General features: G+C 39.2%; 2 protein-coding genes across 2 annotated transcripts; both read right to left on the reverse strand.

Moving 5' to 3' along the window:
* Positions 1-431: 431 nt before the first annotated feature.
* Positions 432-4,620, reverse strand: LOC137296844 (C-type lectin domain family 4 member E-like). The gene is made up of 3 exons (XM_067828712.1): positions 4,323-4,620; positions 2,722-2,901; positions 432-661 (listed from the first exon to the last, which is right to left on the reverse strand). Exons 1-3 carry the CDS (start codon positions 4,618-4,620, stop codon positions 432-434), a joined length of 708 nt encoding a protein of 235 aa, XP_067684813.1.
* An 8,262-nt stretch (positions 4,621-12,882) lies between these two features.
* Positions 12,883-16,003, reverse strand: LOC137296787 (perlucin-like). The gene is made up of 3 exons (XM_067828641.1): positions 15,706-16,003; positions 13,683-13,862; positions 12,883-13,112 (listed from the first exon to the last, which is right to left on the reverse strand). Exons 1-3 carry the CDS (start codon positions 16,001-16,003, stop codon positions 12,883-12,885), a joined length of 708 nt encoding a protein of 235 aa, XP_067684742.1.
* Positions 16,004-18,053: the final 2,050 nt, after the last annotated feature.

Raw genomic sequence — 18,053 nt, forward strand, 5'->3', positions numbered from 1 at the left:
GGGTAAAGCGAGAAAATCCTCCCTTGATAGTGTTAAAGACTATGGTTAATCTTTGAGACATGGGTTTGGTGGTAGATTCGCCGGAACCAGCGATATATCTCTCCTTCTATGGATTTTCATGTAGTTTGGGAATTAACTACAATGCAGAGTTTTAATACCTTGCTATGACCAAGTATAGAGTTGAGTTAAGTCCTTGTTGAAGTGAGATAAACATAAACACTGAACATTTGAATATGATTAGAACTTCCAACACTTGATGTACATGTGATAGCCATGTGTTTTAAAGCGGATTTATCTACTACAGAGAGGCACGATCTCTTTCGTTGCGAATTTCTGAAATTCTTTTCAGTGCGACAAAATACTTCTTTGTCATGATTGTCATCATTCTTAGTATCAACCACTCCTCGAATACCAGTCAGTGGTCCTGGATTTCAAAGGTCTTTCTGACAGATGTAGTATTTCGCTTCTGCCCGCGTCCCATCTCGCCACAAGAATGCATTGTTCAGTTTGCTGGCAAACATGTAATCTCTCGCACTCGAACTATTTGTCGGGAAGCCTGGCCCCCAGGCGAAGTACGTCATGAGTTGACCATCATGGAATGCCCATTGTCCTTCATTTACCACATCTGACCCATCGATGACGTAGCTGGAGGCTATAGTTGCTGCAGGTTAAAACAATTCACTTTCTGTAATTTTTACTCTCGACAAATGAGTGAGTTAGTTTGGTTTTACGCCGCACTCAGCAATATTCCAGCTAGGTGGCGGCGGTCTGTAAATAAATGAGTCTGGAGCAGACAATCCAGTGATCAACAACTTGAGCATCAATCTGCGCAGTTGTGTACCGATGACATGTGTCAACCAAGTCAGCGAGCCTGACCACCCGATGCCGTTAGTCGCCTCTTACGACAAGCATAGTGGCCTTTTATGGCAAGCATGGGTTGCTGAAGGTCTGTTCTACCCCGAGACCTTCACGGGTCTCTCGTCAAAAGAGAAAAACTGCAATGTTAAAAGAATTAACTTTCTACGTTTCTTTACGTTCTACTTATGATAAAACACCATTAGGTTCTAGCTGACAGAAACAAAGATAATCAGTAGTATAATTGGGAGAAACGCAAAAATACATTTTCTCATTTACGCGTTTGCTTTAACAAATGTGACCTCAGTGTGAGATAGCAATCATTAGTCTGGAGAAAAGAAGTCAAGAAAGTGGTAAATTCACTAACATACATTTTACATTGACTTGTCTTTAGAGCTTACTAAGTCAATGAGTAAGTATGATTATTCGGTGTTTTCAGCAATATTGAAGAATTATCCCGCCATATAGCTGGAATATTGCTGAAAACGGCGTAAAACTGGACTCACTCCAGCAATATCACAGCGGGGACATCGAAAATGATCTTTACACATTCGAACCCGATTCCTCGCCGTGACGAGCGAACGTTTTACCCACAAGGCTACGCTGCCGCCCCAGGTTACTAAGTGGGTACCGGATTGATATATGTATTCGTATATATGTATTGCGAAGATCTATGCTCATGGTGCCAGTCACTGGATTGTCTGCACCAGACCTCCGTCGCACAGCTGGTATATTGTCGGACCAAACAAATAATGAACTGACAAATGACTGTCATGGCTCGTGAGAGATAACTACGAAATTGAACTGGTGTTGCTTATTGTAGTTCACAAAGACCAGTCTATGGGGTAAAAACTTCGATCTGTACAGAACAGAACACTGTAAATAAAAGTTACTTTCATATAATTTTGTGTAATTTGAAACAAGTGGATCTCATTCATAAATTCTGATGTATATAGGTATGTAGCGATATTAAAATTAATTTAGCATCAACTAATTCATAGACCCATAATTCTGTGAAAATCGGAATCAAGGCATTTTTCTGAATAATTTATTATCATGTAGCTGTATAGAATGTTTGTTTATGGAGATATTCAATGTACGCGCGATGGCGCACAATGCATGTGAAATGTCGCTCACGTACCTTAGTTTAAATGAAAATATACTGATAACATGTCCCAATTTTCTACTTTCAGTATGGATTCCAAATTCAGTACCATAACTGTCATGGTACGTCATAAATTGCCAAATGGTGTATTATTATAAGTAGAAATGTAGAAATATCCCTCAGACAATTTGGATATTAAGTTGGGCACGATCCTTCAGTCATTTCAACACTGTTGAACAAATACAGGACTACCACTGATGTTAAAACATATTTTGATACCATGCAAACTCCGCAAAACAACAACAGGAGAGCGCAGAGCATTGTCGATCAGTCAGAGAAATTACGAGTGATACCTGATTAATTTCCACATATATAGTTTTTGATTGGTCACTGAGATCGTTTATGGCTCGGCTGTCGTTGGGAACTGAAGCCTCATAATCTCATTGTTCCCTGAGAGGGTATTTTAGGCATGTCGTTTAAGATTACAATAGGCATTAATCTTCTAGTCTGATTGTTCTTCAAATATTTCATTGTGTCTCATAACAACTAATAGTATGTTGGCATCGGGGATATCCTTGCTTTTCACGAGCGTTAGCTTGTGATAATGCTGGTTCAAATTTCCAATGGGAACAATGGGTAGAACTTTTGGTATTCCATGCCGTGGAGATTCCTATAAGTGGTATAAAATCACTCACTCACTGACAGTGTGCATATGATTGTGATTCCTATTAATAGACCAAAACAATGACACATGCACAAACCTGATGACGACTTGATCTGCTTGACGACGTGGTTCTGCTTGTCCTCGCTGTCAATCACAACAAAATGTTCTCCTTTTGACGAACAGTCAGCAAGGCCATTGTCGTACGGTATTTTGTCAGGATGAAGCTGGTAGCAGATGTTGAGGAGGCGGTTGTGGACGTATCCAAGCGGACAAGAACCTCGATAAACAAACCACATGTTTCAACACAATCAGATGAGTAAAATACTGACAGAAGTCAGGGTGTAGTGTCCTAGACAGTTTCTAACAAATGTCACATCTTCATATTAATTTAATCAAACTTTGAGGTTCTTGAGAACCATATATACGTTTGTATTTGTTTATTAAGAAGCGTTCATGTCCTGTCCTGCATATGCACCACCATGTCAACTTCCTCTCTATTGCATACACAACATTCTTGACTATTCCTTGCTCCGTCGTCATTCACCGGACGAAGGGACATGGAATAACCCAGAAACATTGTGCACATGATAAAGAAGAAGTTGATATCTATAATATTTTGTCTTATACTGTTACCTTTGTTCTCCAATACCGGATGCTACTAGACTAGCTGTGTACTATCAAACTTGCATTGGAACATACTAGTCTTGACATGGTTGTATACGGACATGAGAGCTTCAGAATAACCACATGCGCATAAACCATACATCATACGCACGTGTTTGTTAACCACTCTCAGGTAGTGGCGACTGAAAAAACCCAGAACATTCAAGAAGGGGAGGTCAAGATGCGTTTGTGATGATACACGTGCAGATGCGTATGTGCGCCCACGTGTGTTGTGTACCTGAGCAATCGGAATAGGCATTGCATGTGGTCGCGGGTGATACATGGATAATTAAACGTGCTTTTGTGTAAATAATTCAGTATAATATTTTCACTCGGGATACCAAAAGCTACGGTCTCCACACAACTGTGACAGTCATGAGTCGGATGACTGCGGGTATTCATGCCATAATGGCACCCGTGACACAAATGTGTTGTATATTGTGAGTGAGTGAGTGAGTGAATTAACGTCACCTCGACAATATTTCAGTCTTAAGGTGACGAGAAATATTTCACAATAAATTTGAATTGTTAAATAATTGTCATAGGTGGTGTCTAAAACTACCACGGAAAAGTAAAAACACATTTAACAAAGACAATACCATATGAAAAAAAAAGCTATAGGCGGTCGCTAACAACAGAAGGGGCCACCTTGGAGACCATGGGGATTAGCTACCTGCAGAGACCCTAGTTGGATTTACACCATCCCTTCAGTCACTGGTGACTAGGAATATTTAGCCGAAATTTCAAATAGCAAATATATGTTTAAAAAATTGGTAAGTATAAAATTTTACGTTGAAAGTTTTGGAATTAAGTGAGGAATCAAAAGGCAGATGTCTGCCTCTGGTGTTTGAGTGCCTGCATATGGTTTTACGCAACTTTAAGAAATATTCCAGAATTATCACTAAGGTGGACACCTGAAATGAGCTTCAGACATTGTAACTATCAGACATTGTAACCATGTGGGGAATCGAACCTCTGTCCTCAGCCCTGATTGCTATTAGCCACGTAAAAGTCACGAATATTATAAAGTCTCACTTGTTGTTAAGCTGTAATACACAGTTCCGTTCTCGTGCTCTCCGTCTTCGGGTGACATAAACAGAACATCATGGAACTGGCACCGTCGGTGTTGCCGTCTGTAAAAGACAGATACACACGCTTCGTTCTGGAGGCAGAGAAGTACACATCGTGTACGACTGTAAATATTGGAAATTTCAAACATGAAAGGTTTTGACACAAGAACATGGTCAAAATCTTTCCATTTAACTCCAAATCCCGTGTTTATCAAAGCAGGCATATACTTCACCAGACAAAGGAATAGTAGCGTCCGAATCATTGCGTCCTTCTTATCTGAAATGGCAGACAACGTGTGGTAATTGATAAAGGCGTTGACTATGTTTGGACATAGTGTGATCGGTGGTCCACTTTCAAAGCGCGAATGCATCCTCTGTTGATATGTTACCATGGATTTAGTCAATGAAATCAGTGGACTCGGTGTCTTGAATTCTAGACATACTAAAGAAAACATGTAAATGAGAGCCTGTGAATGCTGTTTATTCTGGCTGACGGTCGTTTATGACAATGCAAGCCTTTTAACCAGGAACTAAACAAGTAAATTTGCAAATGCAGATTGCTACTAATATTGGTAAATATTCTGCAGGAGTCATATCACTCCAGATATCCAAATGTCATACCACTATTTAAAAGAACCTCTAAACAATGATTTTGTTGAGTGTTCATTGTATTCTTGATCGTCTTAATTGAAATTATTAGTTTTCTTTTTGCTGTTTAGACATATGTAGGCATACACCGGTTAGTTAGATTTGTTTGGTTCACCACAAAACTTTACCTCAGTTAAATCAGTATGAAGTCTCAGGTTTACCTTTGTTATCACACAGCCATGATAAGGTTAGCTTTCAAGTTCCATCTGGAGGCTGGAGGAACATTAGATGGATTCACATGTTTTGAGTATTAATGAACGGTCTCTTCCAGGGAGATTGTTGTAGAACGAGCAGTCAGGTCGATTCTGTGTGGTTTGAGGTTGTAAATGATTAATTGCGTCCCTGTACCAGTATGTAAAATATCTTGTTTGAACCACCAAGTTATAAGCAATATAACTGCTCCAGTATTTTACCTTGAGCCAGGTTTGCTGTACAACCTCTGAAACTTCGAACATTTCAGTAATCTTAAATCTTACCTTCTTCACCAAGGAATTGTGTACATTTACTAAAGTTTCAGTAAGTATACCTAATTCCTAAATTTAAGAAGCAAAATTATACGTATATGTGTCGTCTTATTGTATGTAAAACACTGCAGTATCAAAGCTTGAGTGTAGTTCACTCTCATTAACTCTAAGTAGTTGGAAAGAAGCTGCTGACAGATGAAACAATACACACTTCTCTCTTCAGAATTGTTATGCTGCGAGTTGTTCATGCGAATCATTAATTCATTAACGTACACACGATCCACATTGTATATGGAGATTGCAATACCCCGAGGTACCACTGCGGGATACCAGTGATGACTAAGGTTTTAAGCATCTGTTTTTTGAGAGCAAGACATGTTTCTGATATTGATTTTGTCAAATTCATTGTTATTGTATTTCAAGCAAACGGTTCCTCTTGAACCGGGTAGCATAGTGGTCAAGGCGTTCGCTCGTCACGCCAAAGACCCGGTTTTGATTCTCCACATGTGAAGTACATTTCTGGTGTGCCCATTGGTGGAATCTTGCTAAAATGGTGGGATAAAACTAAACTCACCTACTCCTCTTGAACCAGAAAATGGTTTTAAGATTGCTTCTATATCCCTGTTATCCTGATTGCATCCATCACGAGGAATACATTCGGAAGTTGACTCAGTGAAACATAAATATATTTTCATTTCACTTTTTAAATGAACCTTTCTGAGCACATGTAGTATAACGATTTCTTTCTTGCAAGTTGGTGATAAAATCGTATCGTGAAAGTGAAAGACCACCAAGCAGTGGCGGACCTCGGAAAACGACGTTATGATGTGACGCCATCACGTCGCAGCAGATTTGCCAGTGCACCAGATCCTGCTCAACGTCTTCGGTGAACTAAAGCGGCGCGGCTGCATCCGCAGCTCGTCCGTATTTGCTTCCGTTCTGCCCAGCCCCGCACTTCTTGTATGCGTGTGTGAATTTCACTAACCCACTCCGCACTTCTTGTAGTTCACAGGTTTTCGATTTTGTAATGACGTCACATGTGTTTGTTTAAGGTTTTTAATAAAAAAATGGTCAAAGTAAAGTTTAAAATTATGGAGTGATTATTATCCTCAGTATTTCTGTTTAGTGGACTGTTTTATTTTGTGTTGCTTAACTTTTGTACATATGTTTCATGTCAGCTGTAATGTACTCGGACATCAGGATTGCGTTCCCTTTATATTTTCTTCTACACTTGTACTTTACGGGAGCTTCTTTTACTCCAAATCTCCAAAGCCACGCCAGTTGCGGAATATATTTTGAAAAGCATACTTATATAGACAATTAACTGACGACGTCGTATTTAGATTTTTTCTTTATGCACATTCCGATACGGGAGTTTCTTTCTTTCCAAATCACACACAAATATTGAGCTTTCTGAAAGCCTCTCAAGTTGCAAAACATATTTTTCGTATATTTTACAAACCAGGATTTAAATAATCCATGTACATTCCGATACCAGGGCTTTTAACATGTAAATTAATGGAGACATGACAGAAATTATCTTAAATCTGTTTTGAAAGAATCTAATCACGGCTGCGTAAAACCGAGTTCCTTTCCTGAAGGGCGAGGTGATCTATTCAGCATCACATAGTGCCAGTAGTTTCACATTGTGTCCATTCACAGATGTAGAACTTTGATTCCGACCTTTCCCTGTATTGCCACAGAAATGCATTGTCTCGCTTTCTGGCCACGAGGCAGTCTCCCAGATCATTACCATTTATCGTGTAGCCTGGCCTCCAGGCGAAGTCGGTGATAGGTCGGCCATCATGAAATATATGTTGTTCATCATTTGCCGCATCAGAACCATCGATAAGTAGTTTGTGGTCACAGTTGCTGAAAGTTTCAAGCAGGCACTTTGATCTTTTTCTATTGAAACCACAAACAACCATGTTACTAATGATAGAAGTTACGTGTATCTGACAAGACCAAAGAAATACAATTAATAGTGTCGGACAAATGCCAGATAGTAAAAGTTCAATAACCTGTCAGTAATTATGATACCCTTCCCTTAGGGCTGATCGGATGGCTGGGGGTCTACGTTGTCCATATGTGACTTCATATTCAGTGGCTGGCTTGTCAGTGTTCATGGGACAAGGAATGTTTCGACTCCATATTTTTCCCCTTACTATAGAGGTAGGTGTGGTATTTGTGTTATTGGTTTATCGCCGTCCTAATTTAGGGTATTTATTTCACTAATCTCAACTATTTTCAGTGAATATACATAAATCCTTCTACTATCGATCTAGGAATTGTGGAATCTGTCACACAAGGATTTGGAGGAGCCATTTTCAGCGTCCCATTCAGCTACAGATATTTTGTCAGAGCTTTGGAACAAGAACAAAAAATGAATTAAATAAAGGAAGACATGAAATAAAAAAAATGAAAATGTCATACGATTCATGACACTTCGGCGTTTACCTAACCAGAAAACAAAGCCATGGTATAATCCAAAAAGATTATAATACGGTTTCGATGGTAGTCAGGTGATGTTTATTGTTAATCAGTTAATTCAGTGACTAACAACATGGATACGATGTTGAATGCCATCGACGGGTGGACATGAAGAAACATTTACAAACCCGATGACTACGTGATCTGCTTGGCGATGTGTTTCTGCTTGTCCTCGCTGTCAATCACAATAAGGTGTTCTGTGCAGTCAGCAAATCCGCCGTCTTGAGATATGTCGTCAGGATGAAACTGGTACAGATGGTGAGGAGGCGGTTGTGGACATATCCAAATGGACAAGCACCTAAGATATACAATAAGCTTTAACACCAATACATATGGGGAAAATCGCTCAACACTTATGACTCCCATATAGCCATTTTTACATTCGAATCATAATCATGTTTGCATGACTATTTGAACCTTCGGGAACACCATATCTTGTGATTATATGCTGCGATCAAAGGCGAGCATAATATGTAATGGTTTGTTATAAAAGGAATGAACTATATTTTTGAACAACAATTGATAGTTTTAGTTAGTGACTGAAGTCTGTTTTAGTTAGTGACTGGTTGGAATATTACATCGGTAACATCTCAGTCATAGCTTGACGAGACCAGTCAATGTATTCATTATTACAAATCCAATGAGACTACTGGAATATTATGGACTTTCCCTTGAATATGGAAAGTAGACTTTGCAAGATATTGTCATTGCATGCCCTACTTTGCCCCAACGGATGATTTGATCGTTGTAATTCATATTTTGACACGCATGTGGTTTTGACTCGGAGATCCATGTTACGACGTAAACGGCAATGTGCGTATCTCTATTATTCTCAGTGGGTTGAAGTATTGTAAAATTATTGTTCCAACACATTCACAGCTAGATTTAAAATTGCCAGATTTTTTAAACGTATTACGTTTGTTCTTTTAACGTTTGGGTAAGTATTTCATACAATCGCCTGGTTGTAAATCGAAACAGGGTCCGTGAAGGTAGCAAAAGTACTGTAGTTCCCCATGGTTCCTAGTATGGCGATCTACTTTCAGTTGTTGGCGATCTATTCCGGGTTTCATATTATTTTCTGGAGACACAGAAGTACACGCCTTGTAATTTCAAACATGAAAGGTTTTGACACAAGAACATGGTCAAATGTTTCCCATTTAACTCCAAACCCTGTATTAATCAAAGCAGGTATATGGTTCACCAGACAAATGAAAAGCAACTTCAGAATCATCGCGTCCGTCTGAACTAGACGCCAGCCAATGATGCTCAATTGTGCTGAACACGGTGAGGTCATGCCATGCTTGTGTATAACAGTCTTAAACCCCAGTGATAAATGCATTTAAGAACCATTCGATCCGACCAACACCAAAATCATCACCAAAAAATAATATATTCTTGAAACATTCTTTCAATAGCCTATGCTATTCTTCCCACTGCCTCTAATTTGACTAATATATCCTAACGTAATATCGTTGTCGGGATATATGTCTTGAGACACTCGAATGACTTCAGACTCTTATTTCATACATGTAGTGAGGGTGTCAACATGGATACCACACCGACCACACTGCTTTTAATACCGCAACGTTTATAGCCTGTCATATACCATATACATTAGAAGTTGTATAAATTGACACTCACTATGACCGGGAAAAAATGTCGGATCATACAGCGTTTTAGATGATTCAGTGCCCCCTTGCTTGATACTTTTCAAACCATAACATACATTGTCACTGGCTTATGATCAATATACCAGTAAATTTTGAACACTTAACTTTTCATGCCCAAATGCGCACCGATATTGATTGGATTTCGAAACTATCTTATACAGTACGTCTGTCACTGGCTCTGTTATGACTTTTCAGGAGGTAAGAGACTTGAGTCTCGAATATATGTTAATTTGGCTTTGATATTTCTAATGCTGTTTCCTCTATGAAAGAAATACGAATATCAGCAGTTTGGATCAAATACATCCACAAAGCGGTTAGTTGGATTAATCGATGAACTGAAGAGACGGGTGGTCGGTCAGGTGCACTGAGAGACTGATGTGGTAATAGAGGACAGTCTGACTGACTGAAGTTGTACCGCTGTAACGAGACTGTTGAACTGGTTGGTGACCTGTAGAAAACTGTACACAGTTGAAACCACATACATTTCTTCAGAATTGTGCAGTTGTTAGAGAAAATGTTATACTGGCTTTGGTTGCTTCACATTATAAATTCATTAGTATTTTTGTTGGAGGCAATGAAACATACATCAATATTGTTGAAGAATGCAAATGAATTGTTTGGGGAAAACAACATCCCTAGGAACTGCGGCATACCATTAGTGACAAAGGTTTTTATTATCGTCTTCTGAGAGCAAGTAGATGAAGACGATTCTTATGGATTCACAACTTCTTTATTCTGTATAGGCGACTTTTCGACATAGATTCCAATGTTGTTGTCATGCAAGTGATACATGCGATACATGAGAAGTGATGTGTTTATATGAGATGTTGAGCATTCGATGACTACTGTTATGAGGTGAAAATTAGTTGTTTGTAAAGTAGATGAGATTGACAAAACAGATGGTTTTCAGTACTTTATCTTACCTACACATAAAATCGTTTTTTGACTGGCTAAGAACTTTTCTATAATTTTTTTATGTACACCGATGGGAATGCCGAACTCTGGTTGGTACTTAGTGACAATAGTTCTCTATCTCGAATAACACTGCATCACGTACGCGTATGATGTATGGAAATTACAGATGTTTTGCGAATGCTAATCGGTGGAAGGGATTGGTTATAAAATGGTTATAATATATTTTTCTGAAACACTGTTTTCGAGTGCAGACATGCTTTTTCTGTTGTTTGCATCACAGGGAATAATTATGAAAGATGATTGGAACTATTCCCAATCTCACATGTGTGCTTCTGAAGGGTTATGATCCCAATGACAGTGTTCCTCCAAATGAATTTGCTTGACTTTCTAAGCTATATAGACTGGTTGCTTGATTGCCATTTAGAAGCTGGTGGATGACATGAAAGCAAATGGTATGGATTTAAAACTTCTTTAATGTATACAACCCGGAATGAAGGGGCATGAAGTAGCCCAGTAACGTCGTGTTGTAAACATTAAAGAAGTTGTAAAGCCATACCATTTGTTGTCATGCTATATGGACTGGTAGATTATGAGTGTAAATGCGCTGAAACCATTGCTGTTATAGTTATTGATGGGTTCTGTCATCATTTGACTGGGACAGTTTTATAGAGAGGTAAAAGCTTCTTACTTGGTCTTGTTTTAATCTCATACAGATTAATACATGAATAACAGCACGATGAATTACATATTCATATACTGCATTGAACCCTTGTAGATACGTTCCATTGTCAGTTGTCCTGTGAAGATCCGGGTTAACCCATGCTTGTCATAAGAGGCGACTGGCCGGAACGGATGGATAACTTGTTATCGTATCCCAATTGCGTAAATTGATGCTTATGATATTGATCCTTGGATTGTCTGGTCTAATCATTATTACTGACAGACCGCCGTCACATAGCTGGACTATTGCTGAATGTAGTGCAACCAACCAACCGACCAACCAACATTGCATTCAAGCATGATCTTGATATCATAATGTCTTTCAGAGTTGAGTATTATTCATGTCAAACAAGGAGACCTAACATTTAAGTTACTGAAACACCATATTCTCATTTCACTTTTACAAGGGTTTCATTCCGCGAGTTTGTGAATAATTATTCAGCGTCACATTGGCGTTTTCCATCCACATAACGCCATTGTCCATGCCCGTGTGTTTGATCCCACATTCCGATGGTACAACATGGAAAGACTGACCGGGAGTAGCAGTTTCAAACTTAATCCTACGCTATGCTGAAAGTTTGTGTTCAGAGAAGATGTAGAACATTCATGAACGTGAATTAACATCCGCTCGTAGCGCTGAAGACCAGGATTCCACTCACCATATGAGTACAATGTGTGAAGAGCATACCTAGTGTCCCCCGCCGTGGTATTGCTGGAATTTTACTAAAAGCGGCGTAAAACCCAATGCACTCAGCTCTGTTGCTTTACTGATAATATAAACAAAGAGGATCACCCAATGTGGTATACACAAACTTGATGAAACTAAGCATTCTCGTTTACGATGTCACTGACTGACTCTTCCGAAATAAGACGTTTGTAACTTTGATCATTCAGTTGTTTAGCCAAGCAAGAGAATTGGTCTTCAGGAACCAAATGTTGCGACTACCGGGATTGAGTGGACGGACTCGCAATCGTACTGTTACCTTGCGCCAATTGCGCAGTGCGATGATCACGATGCTAGCCATGGAGGTGTGAAGTTCATAAACCACTATTTACAGTGCGCCTTCATAAATCAGGAGGATTGAAATACATAAGTAAAATTCACATTCAGGTCTGCCGTTGTTATTAGTATCATCTGTCCAAATAATTCTATTCCAGCTGAAAATTGTGAAAACGAAATGAATGCTTTTCATGCCAACATACCGAGAGACTATGAGAGCAGTCCCTTGGTGTTTTCTCCTACACTTGTATTTTACGACAGCTTCTTTCACTCCAAATCACAGACGAACATTGTGGGTACTGAAAGCCTCTCAAATTGCAAAAAACAAAATTTCATATATCTTATAAACTATGATTTAGATAATTCATGTACAATCCGATATATAACTTATAACTTGTTGTTTATGTGACATATCAATTACCTTGAACATCAACTTTCAGAGAAGGAAACACGAAAACTAAAGCCAGATTTCAACTACTCAGGAGTGCAAGGATCATGCACGTGGGATCGGGAAGGGTCCATTCTGTGAAAACCGAGATGATCTCTAACATTGCTTATTTCGCAAATTCTGTTGCAAGAGGACACACTACCAGTAATTTCACATAATGCCCATTGATTTCAAAGGTCTTTTTCACAGATGTAGAACTTTGTTTTCGACCTTTTCCTGTCTTGCCATAGAAATGCCTTGTCACCTTTGTTGGCGGCGATGTAATCTCTGTCATCAGAGAGATTTGTCGGGTAGCCTGGCTTCCAGGCAAAGTAGGTCATAGGTCGGCCATCATAGAATACCCATTGTCCTTCATTTGCCGCATCAGAACCATCGATGAAGTAGTTTTGGGCCATAGCAGCTGAAAGTTTCAAACAGGCACTTTGAATATCCCTTTTCTATTGAAAAAAAACCCGTGCCAAAAAATACTGATGAATTAAGTAAGGTGTATCTGAACAAAGCAATGAAAATACAATTGATAATGTCGGACATAGTCCAGTTTGCAAGAGTTCTCTGACATATCACTGATATGATACCGTTCACAGAGGACTGTTCGGGATTCAAAGGTCCAGGTTTTTACCGAAGTGTGGCGTCAGATCCAGTGGCTGGCTTTAAATGGCTAACCTTATGTCAGTACCAAAGATAAAAAGAGATCATTAACCTAATCTCACTAGACTCGCAAAATACAATTTTATTCATAATATATGATGTTAGTAACGCGGAAACACTGGGTTAATAATATCTATTATTTTTATTAAATGTGCCTAAAATCTTTCTTGTATCAGAAGAGGAATTATGGGATCTGCAACAAAAGGATTTGGAGGAACATTTGCTGCAACCTCTCTCGCTAAGGAGATTTTGTTAGAGCTTTGGAACAACCTTATGATGTTGAATGCCATCGATGGGAGGCTAGGAAGGAACATTTACAAACCCGATGATGATGTGATCTGCTTGACGACGTGGCTCTGCTTGTCCTCGCTGTCAATCACAACAAAGTGTTCTCCTCTTGACGAACAGTCAGCAAGTCCATCGTAGTAACCGACGTCGTGAGCATGAAGCTGGTAGCAGAAGTTGAGGAGGCGATTGTGGACATATCCATACGGACAATCTCCTAAAATACACAACGAAAGTTACACCCGTTGAAAACAATAGTGCAACACTTATGACTTTAACTTCCACAGAACCATTTACATTCAAATCGTTATCATGCTTGTATGATTATTTTGACCCCTTAGGTGCACCATACATTAATAACATGCTGGGATCAAAGGCAAAGATCACGTGTCATTAAGCTAATTTGTAGTCGAAGTTAACCGTTTTCGGTTGTAAGCAATTCCATTGTCGATATGCAGCTATGGGAACTTAGGAACTGACAGCTGTTATTTGTGGCAGATTATTAGTATGATTATTATTAATAGAATGCATGTCACTAAGGGCCATTGCCAAATATGTTCATACGCGGAATGCAGGTCACTAAGGGCCATTGCCAAAGATCTTCAAACCAATCCCCAAGATCAACATTAAAAAACTGATGACATCAATACAGTTAGCGTTCAGGTAGATGATTCCTCAGAGGAAACCATCCTTTGCAGAACCACAAACTTGTAATCCTGTTTCGTCAAGTCGAGTGGTACAAATTCTGGATTCGACGTCATTCGACTTAAATGCGTTTTGAAATTGCCGCCCATGTGCCGAGTGTATAGACAAATGACTTATCCCTAGAGCTTTGTCTCAAACTCGATGTTACCGGAACTTTATGTCACTGGAAGGTTCCCTGGTTGAAGGAAAGTCGAATTCATAACTGAACGTTTGTGTTTGGCATAAAAATAAAAATACAAGACGGAATGTCTTGGAGCATGTACGGGATAGTGGGTGTTCATAAATTTATACTACTGTAAACATGACGTGAAGACTAGACAAAATCTTAATGGATAACGGCACGTCACTGACATCCTAAACAGGGTTGTATTACATTTCCATGAACATCCTTAAACACACGGTCCGTCGTTATAAGTCACATCTTGAACGTGCCACGGGTGACTTCTCAGTCCAGAGGCAGTAACAGCCCAACCATGGCCCACGAGAGGTCGAGATCTCAATCCCATAGTACATAGTTAGGACATTATAGTTCAGAATGATCCTCCAGCTAGTGAGGGTTACACAAGATACTGACACTGTGCTTTGTCATTGATACCTATCTGGTTTCTTGAATCCCAGAATCTTCAACCTGACTTCTTAATGTCATTTGAAAAGTCAATTTTGCAAGGAATTTAATGAGACAACCCAACACATTATCAGTGGATGCCCAGTTTGCCACAAACTGAGAATTTAAGCAAGACGTGGCATCGCTTGATCGTTGTCTTTCTTCCTTTGACACACAGGTGCTTATGACTCGGAGATCCATGTTACGACCTAAGCGACAATATGTGAATCTCTAGTATTCTCTTACTTAGGTTCGAATGTGACAAACCAACAAACATGACGCAATTCTTTCATATATCTCAAATTCTTTCTTCCTTTGTGTTGATAATTTTGTGTAATTTTGTTGAAATATTGCTCATGATCTATGCTATACCACTTCTCGTGATGCTAAGTATTTCAAACTGACAGTGGAACTTACGTTGACCAGGACATTATGAATGTTCCTGATTAAATATACACATCTGAACCATATTGATATTTCACATTCACAAGAAATATCTGTTGAAATCAGACAATTGTCCGTGTGTGGCCTCTGGATATAGCCCCATGTTAATAGTGTGTGAGTGAGTGAATAGGGGTTTAAACCGGTCATAGCAAAATTCCAGCAATTTCATTGTTGGGACACCAGAAATAGATTCCGGATTATGCAACCAAGAGGGGAATCACACTGTTCTATTGTTCGAAATGATAGCTGCCATTAACTTTGTGAAAGCATACTCTCTGTCACTCACACGGATATTATAAAGTCTCACCTGTTGTTAAGCTATAGTACATAGTTCCATTCTCGTGCTCTCCGTCTTCAGGCGACATGAACAACACGTCATGGAGCTGACACCGTCGGTGTTGCCGTCTGTAAAAGACAGACACACAAGCTTCGTTCTGGAGACACAGAAGTACACACCGTGTGTGACTGGAAATGTTTGACATTTCAAACGTGAAAGGTTTTGACACAAGAACATGGTCAAAAGTTTTCCATTTAACTCCAAACCCCATGTTAATCAAAGCAGATGTATAGTTCACCAGCCAAATGTAAATCAGCGTCAGAATCATTGTATCCTCAACAAGACGTCATCCAGTTGTTGGTGATTAACTTCGTGGAGTGGCATTTACAAGCTGGTGTAATGAATAAGGACGAGAGTTCTGTGGATATACAGCCTCTTGGATATTAATAAACGTCGCACTCATATTAATATTAAAGAAGTTTTATATCCATCGAACTCTCCTCGATTTTGATTGGTGATACATCTAGCGTTAAATTATGTTGCGTACCTCGGAACTAGACGCCAGCCAATGATGCTGAATTGTGCTGGACACAGTGTGGTCTCTGACCCTCAATAAGTGATTGTTTTGTTGATTCGTTGCCATGAATTTAGTGTCAGTGGCATGTACAGCTCTCGAGTCTTGTTTTCTAGATATACGTATTGACATATGTAAATGAGAATTTTAACGACATCATACTGAAATACAAAAGAAACGTTGTAATATTGGAAATGACATCGAAGTATCAATGGACTATTTGAACTTATTTTTCAGAGAAAAATATACACTGAAAACATTACTTGTGGTCGTATGACCTGTTTTGCCCAATACAGTATTACTTGACATTCAAGTTAGAACTGTCCTCACATGGAGAAATGGAGATGCACGTGCATTCAGACACTGCCTCTGTAAAAGGCAACCGTACACTTGTTTTCTAACTATAGCTCTGTTCTTTCTGAACAGTAACTCATAGCTAAGCTCACAGCATAGCAAACAGCTGTTATATGTAGAAAGCCAAGGAATTGTGTCCTGTATCTTCCAGTTGTCCTAATTTCTTAATGTGCCTCCACATTTAAGTACTAAAACATGAGATTTGTCCAGATTACTTTTCAAACCCCATTTACCATAGAATATTTGTAAAGCACCTATGTTCCTTTGTAATTAGAGGACTATCTGAAAACTGCCCAAAATCGTCTTCAGACAAATATATTTTATTATAACAGAAACACTGTCCCATGAATTACGTTCAAGTAAAGAGCAAACCAAAGCGGGCCCCTATTAAAGTCTCTTCTTACAGTAACACCTTCCCTTTGATTCCTCGAGAAATATTTCTGAACTAGAGATTGTAGTAAGAACATATTAATTGTCAACCGTGAATTTACAGATCGCCATATTGGGAATATTTCTAGACAACAAACTAACAAAAACAACAGTAAAGCGTTGCCACTGGTAGCGTGTTGTTGGATTATCCCCTGAATCAATTATCACTAATCATACTTCAAGGACATTTGCTTCGCTCAATGCTTGTGGCAAAGTTCTGTTTGGCACAGGTCTACGTGACGAATGGTAGCAAACAGTGTCAGACGCCTAAGCTCCATAGAGTGGTTGATCATGGCCATGTTTGGGCAGAGTTTTAACATAAGTGTTAGTGTTGATCATCGCTAAACACTAGCCATTGTCTATTCAGGTTATTATCCTGTTTTGGAAGGTGTAAACAAATTAACTGAATATATGACTTTTATTATTTCAGTATTTAATTCTGATTTTGTCTATGCTTCAGGTAAGTGAAATCCCACGATAACAGACAGGTACAAAACTACCCCTTCAGTTCAGCTTACCGGTAAATTCTGAACACTTATCAAACTCCGTATGCCAAAATGCGCACACATGTTGACATGAGTGAGTGACTGAGTGAGCGAGTTTAGTTTCACGCTGCACTCACCAATATTCCAGCTATATGGCAGCGTTATGTAAACAATCATGTCTGGACCAGACAATCCAGTAATCAACAACATGAGCATCGATCTGCGTAATCGGGAATCGATGACATGTGTCAACCAAGTCAGCGAGCCTAATCACCCGATCCCGTTAGACGCCTCTTACGAGAAGCATAGTCGCCTTTTATGGCAAGCATGAGTTGCTGACGACCTATTCTATCCCGGGACCTTCACGGGTCACATGTTGATATGATTTAGAAGTAAGAGACTAAAGTATCTAATATATGCTGATTTGACTTTGATGTTTCTGGTGCTGTTTCCTCTTGTATAAAAGAAATACAAATATTAGCAATTCGCAAAGTGGTTCATTGGATTAACCGATGACCTGAAGAGACGGGTGGTCG

The sequence above is a fragment of the Haliotis asinina genome, chromosome 9 (genome assembly GCF_037392515.1).
Source record: "Haliotis asinina isolate JCU_RB_2024 chromosome 9, JCU_Hal_asi_v2, whole genome shotgun sequence".
NCBI lineage: Eukaryota > Metazoa > Mollusca > Gastropoda > Lepetellida > Haliotidae > Haliotis > Haliotis asinina.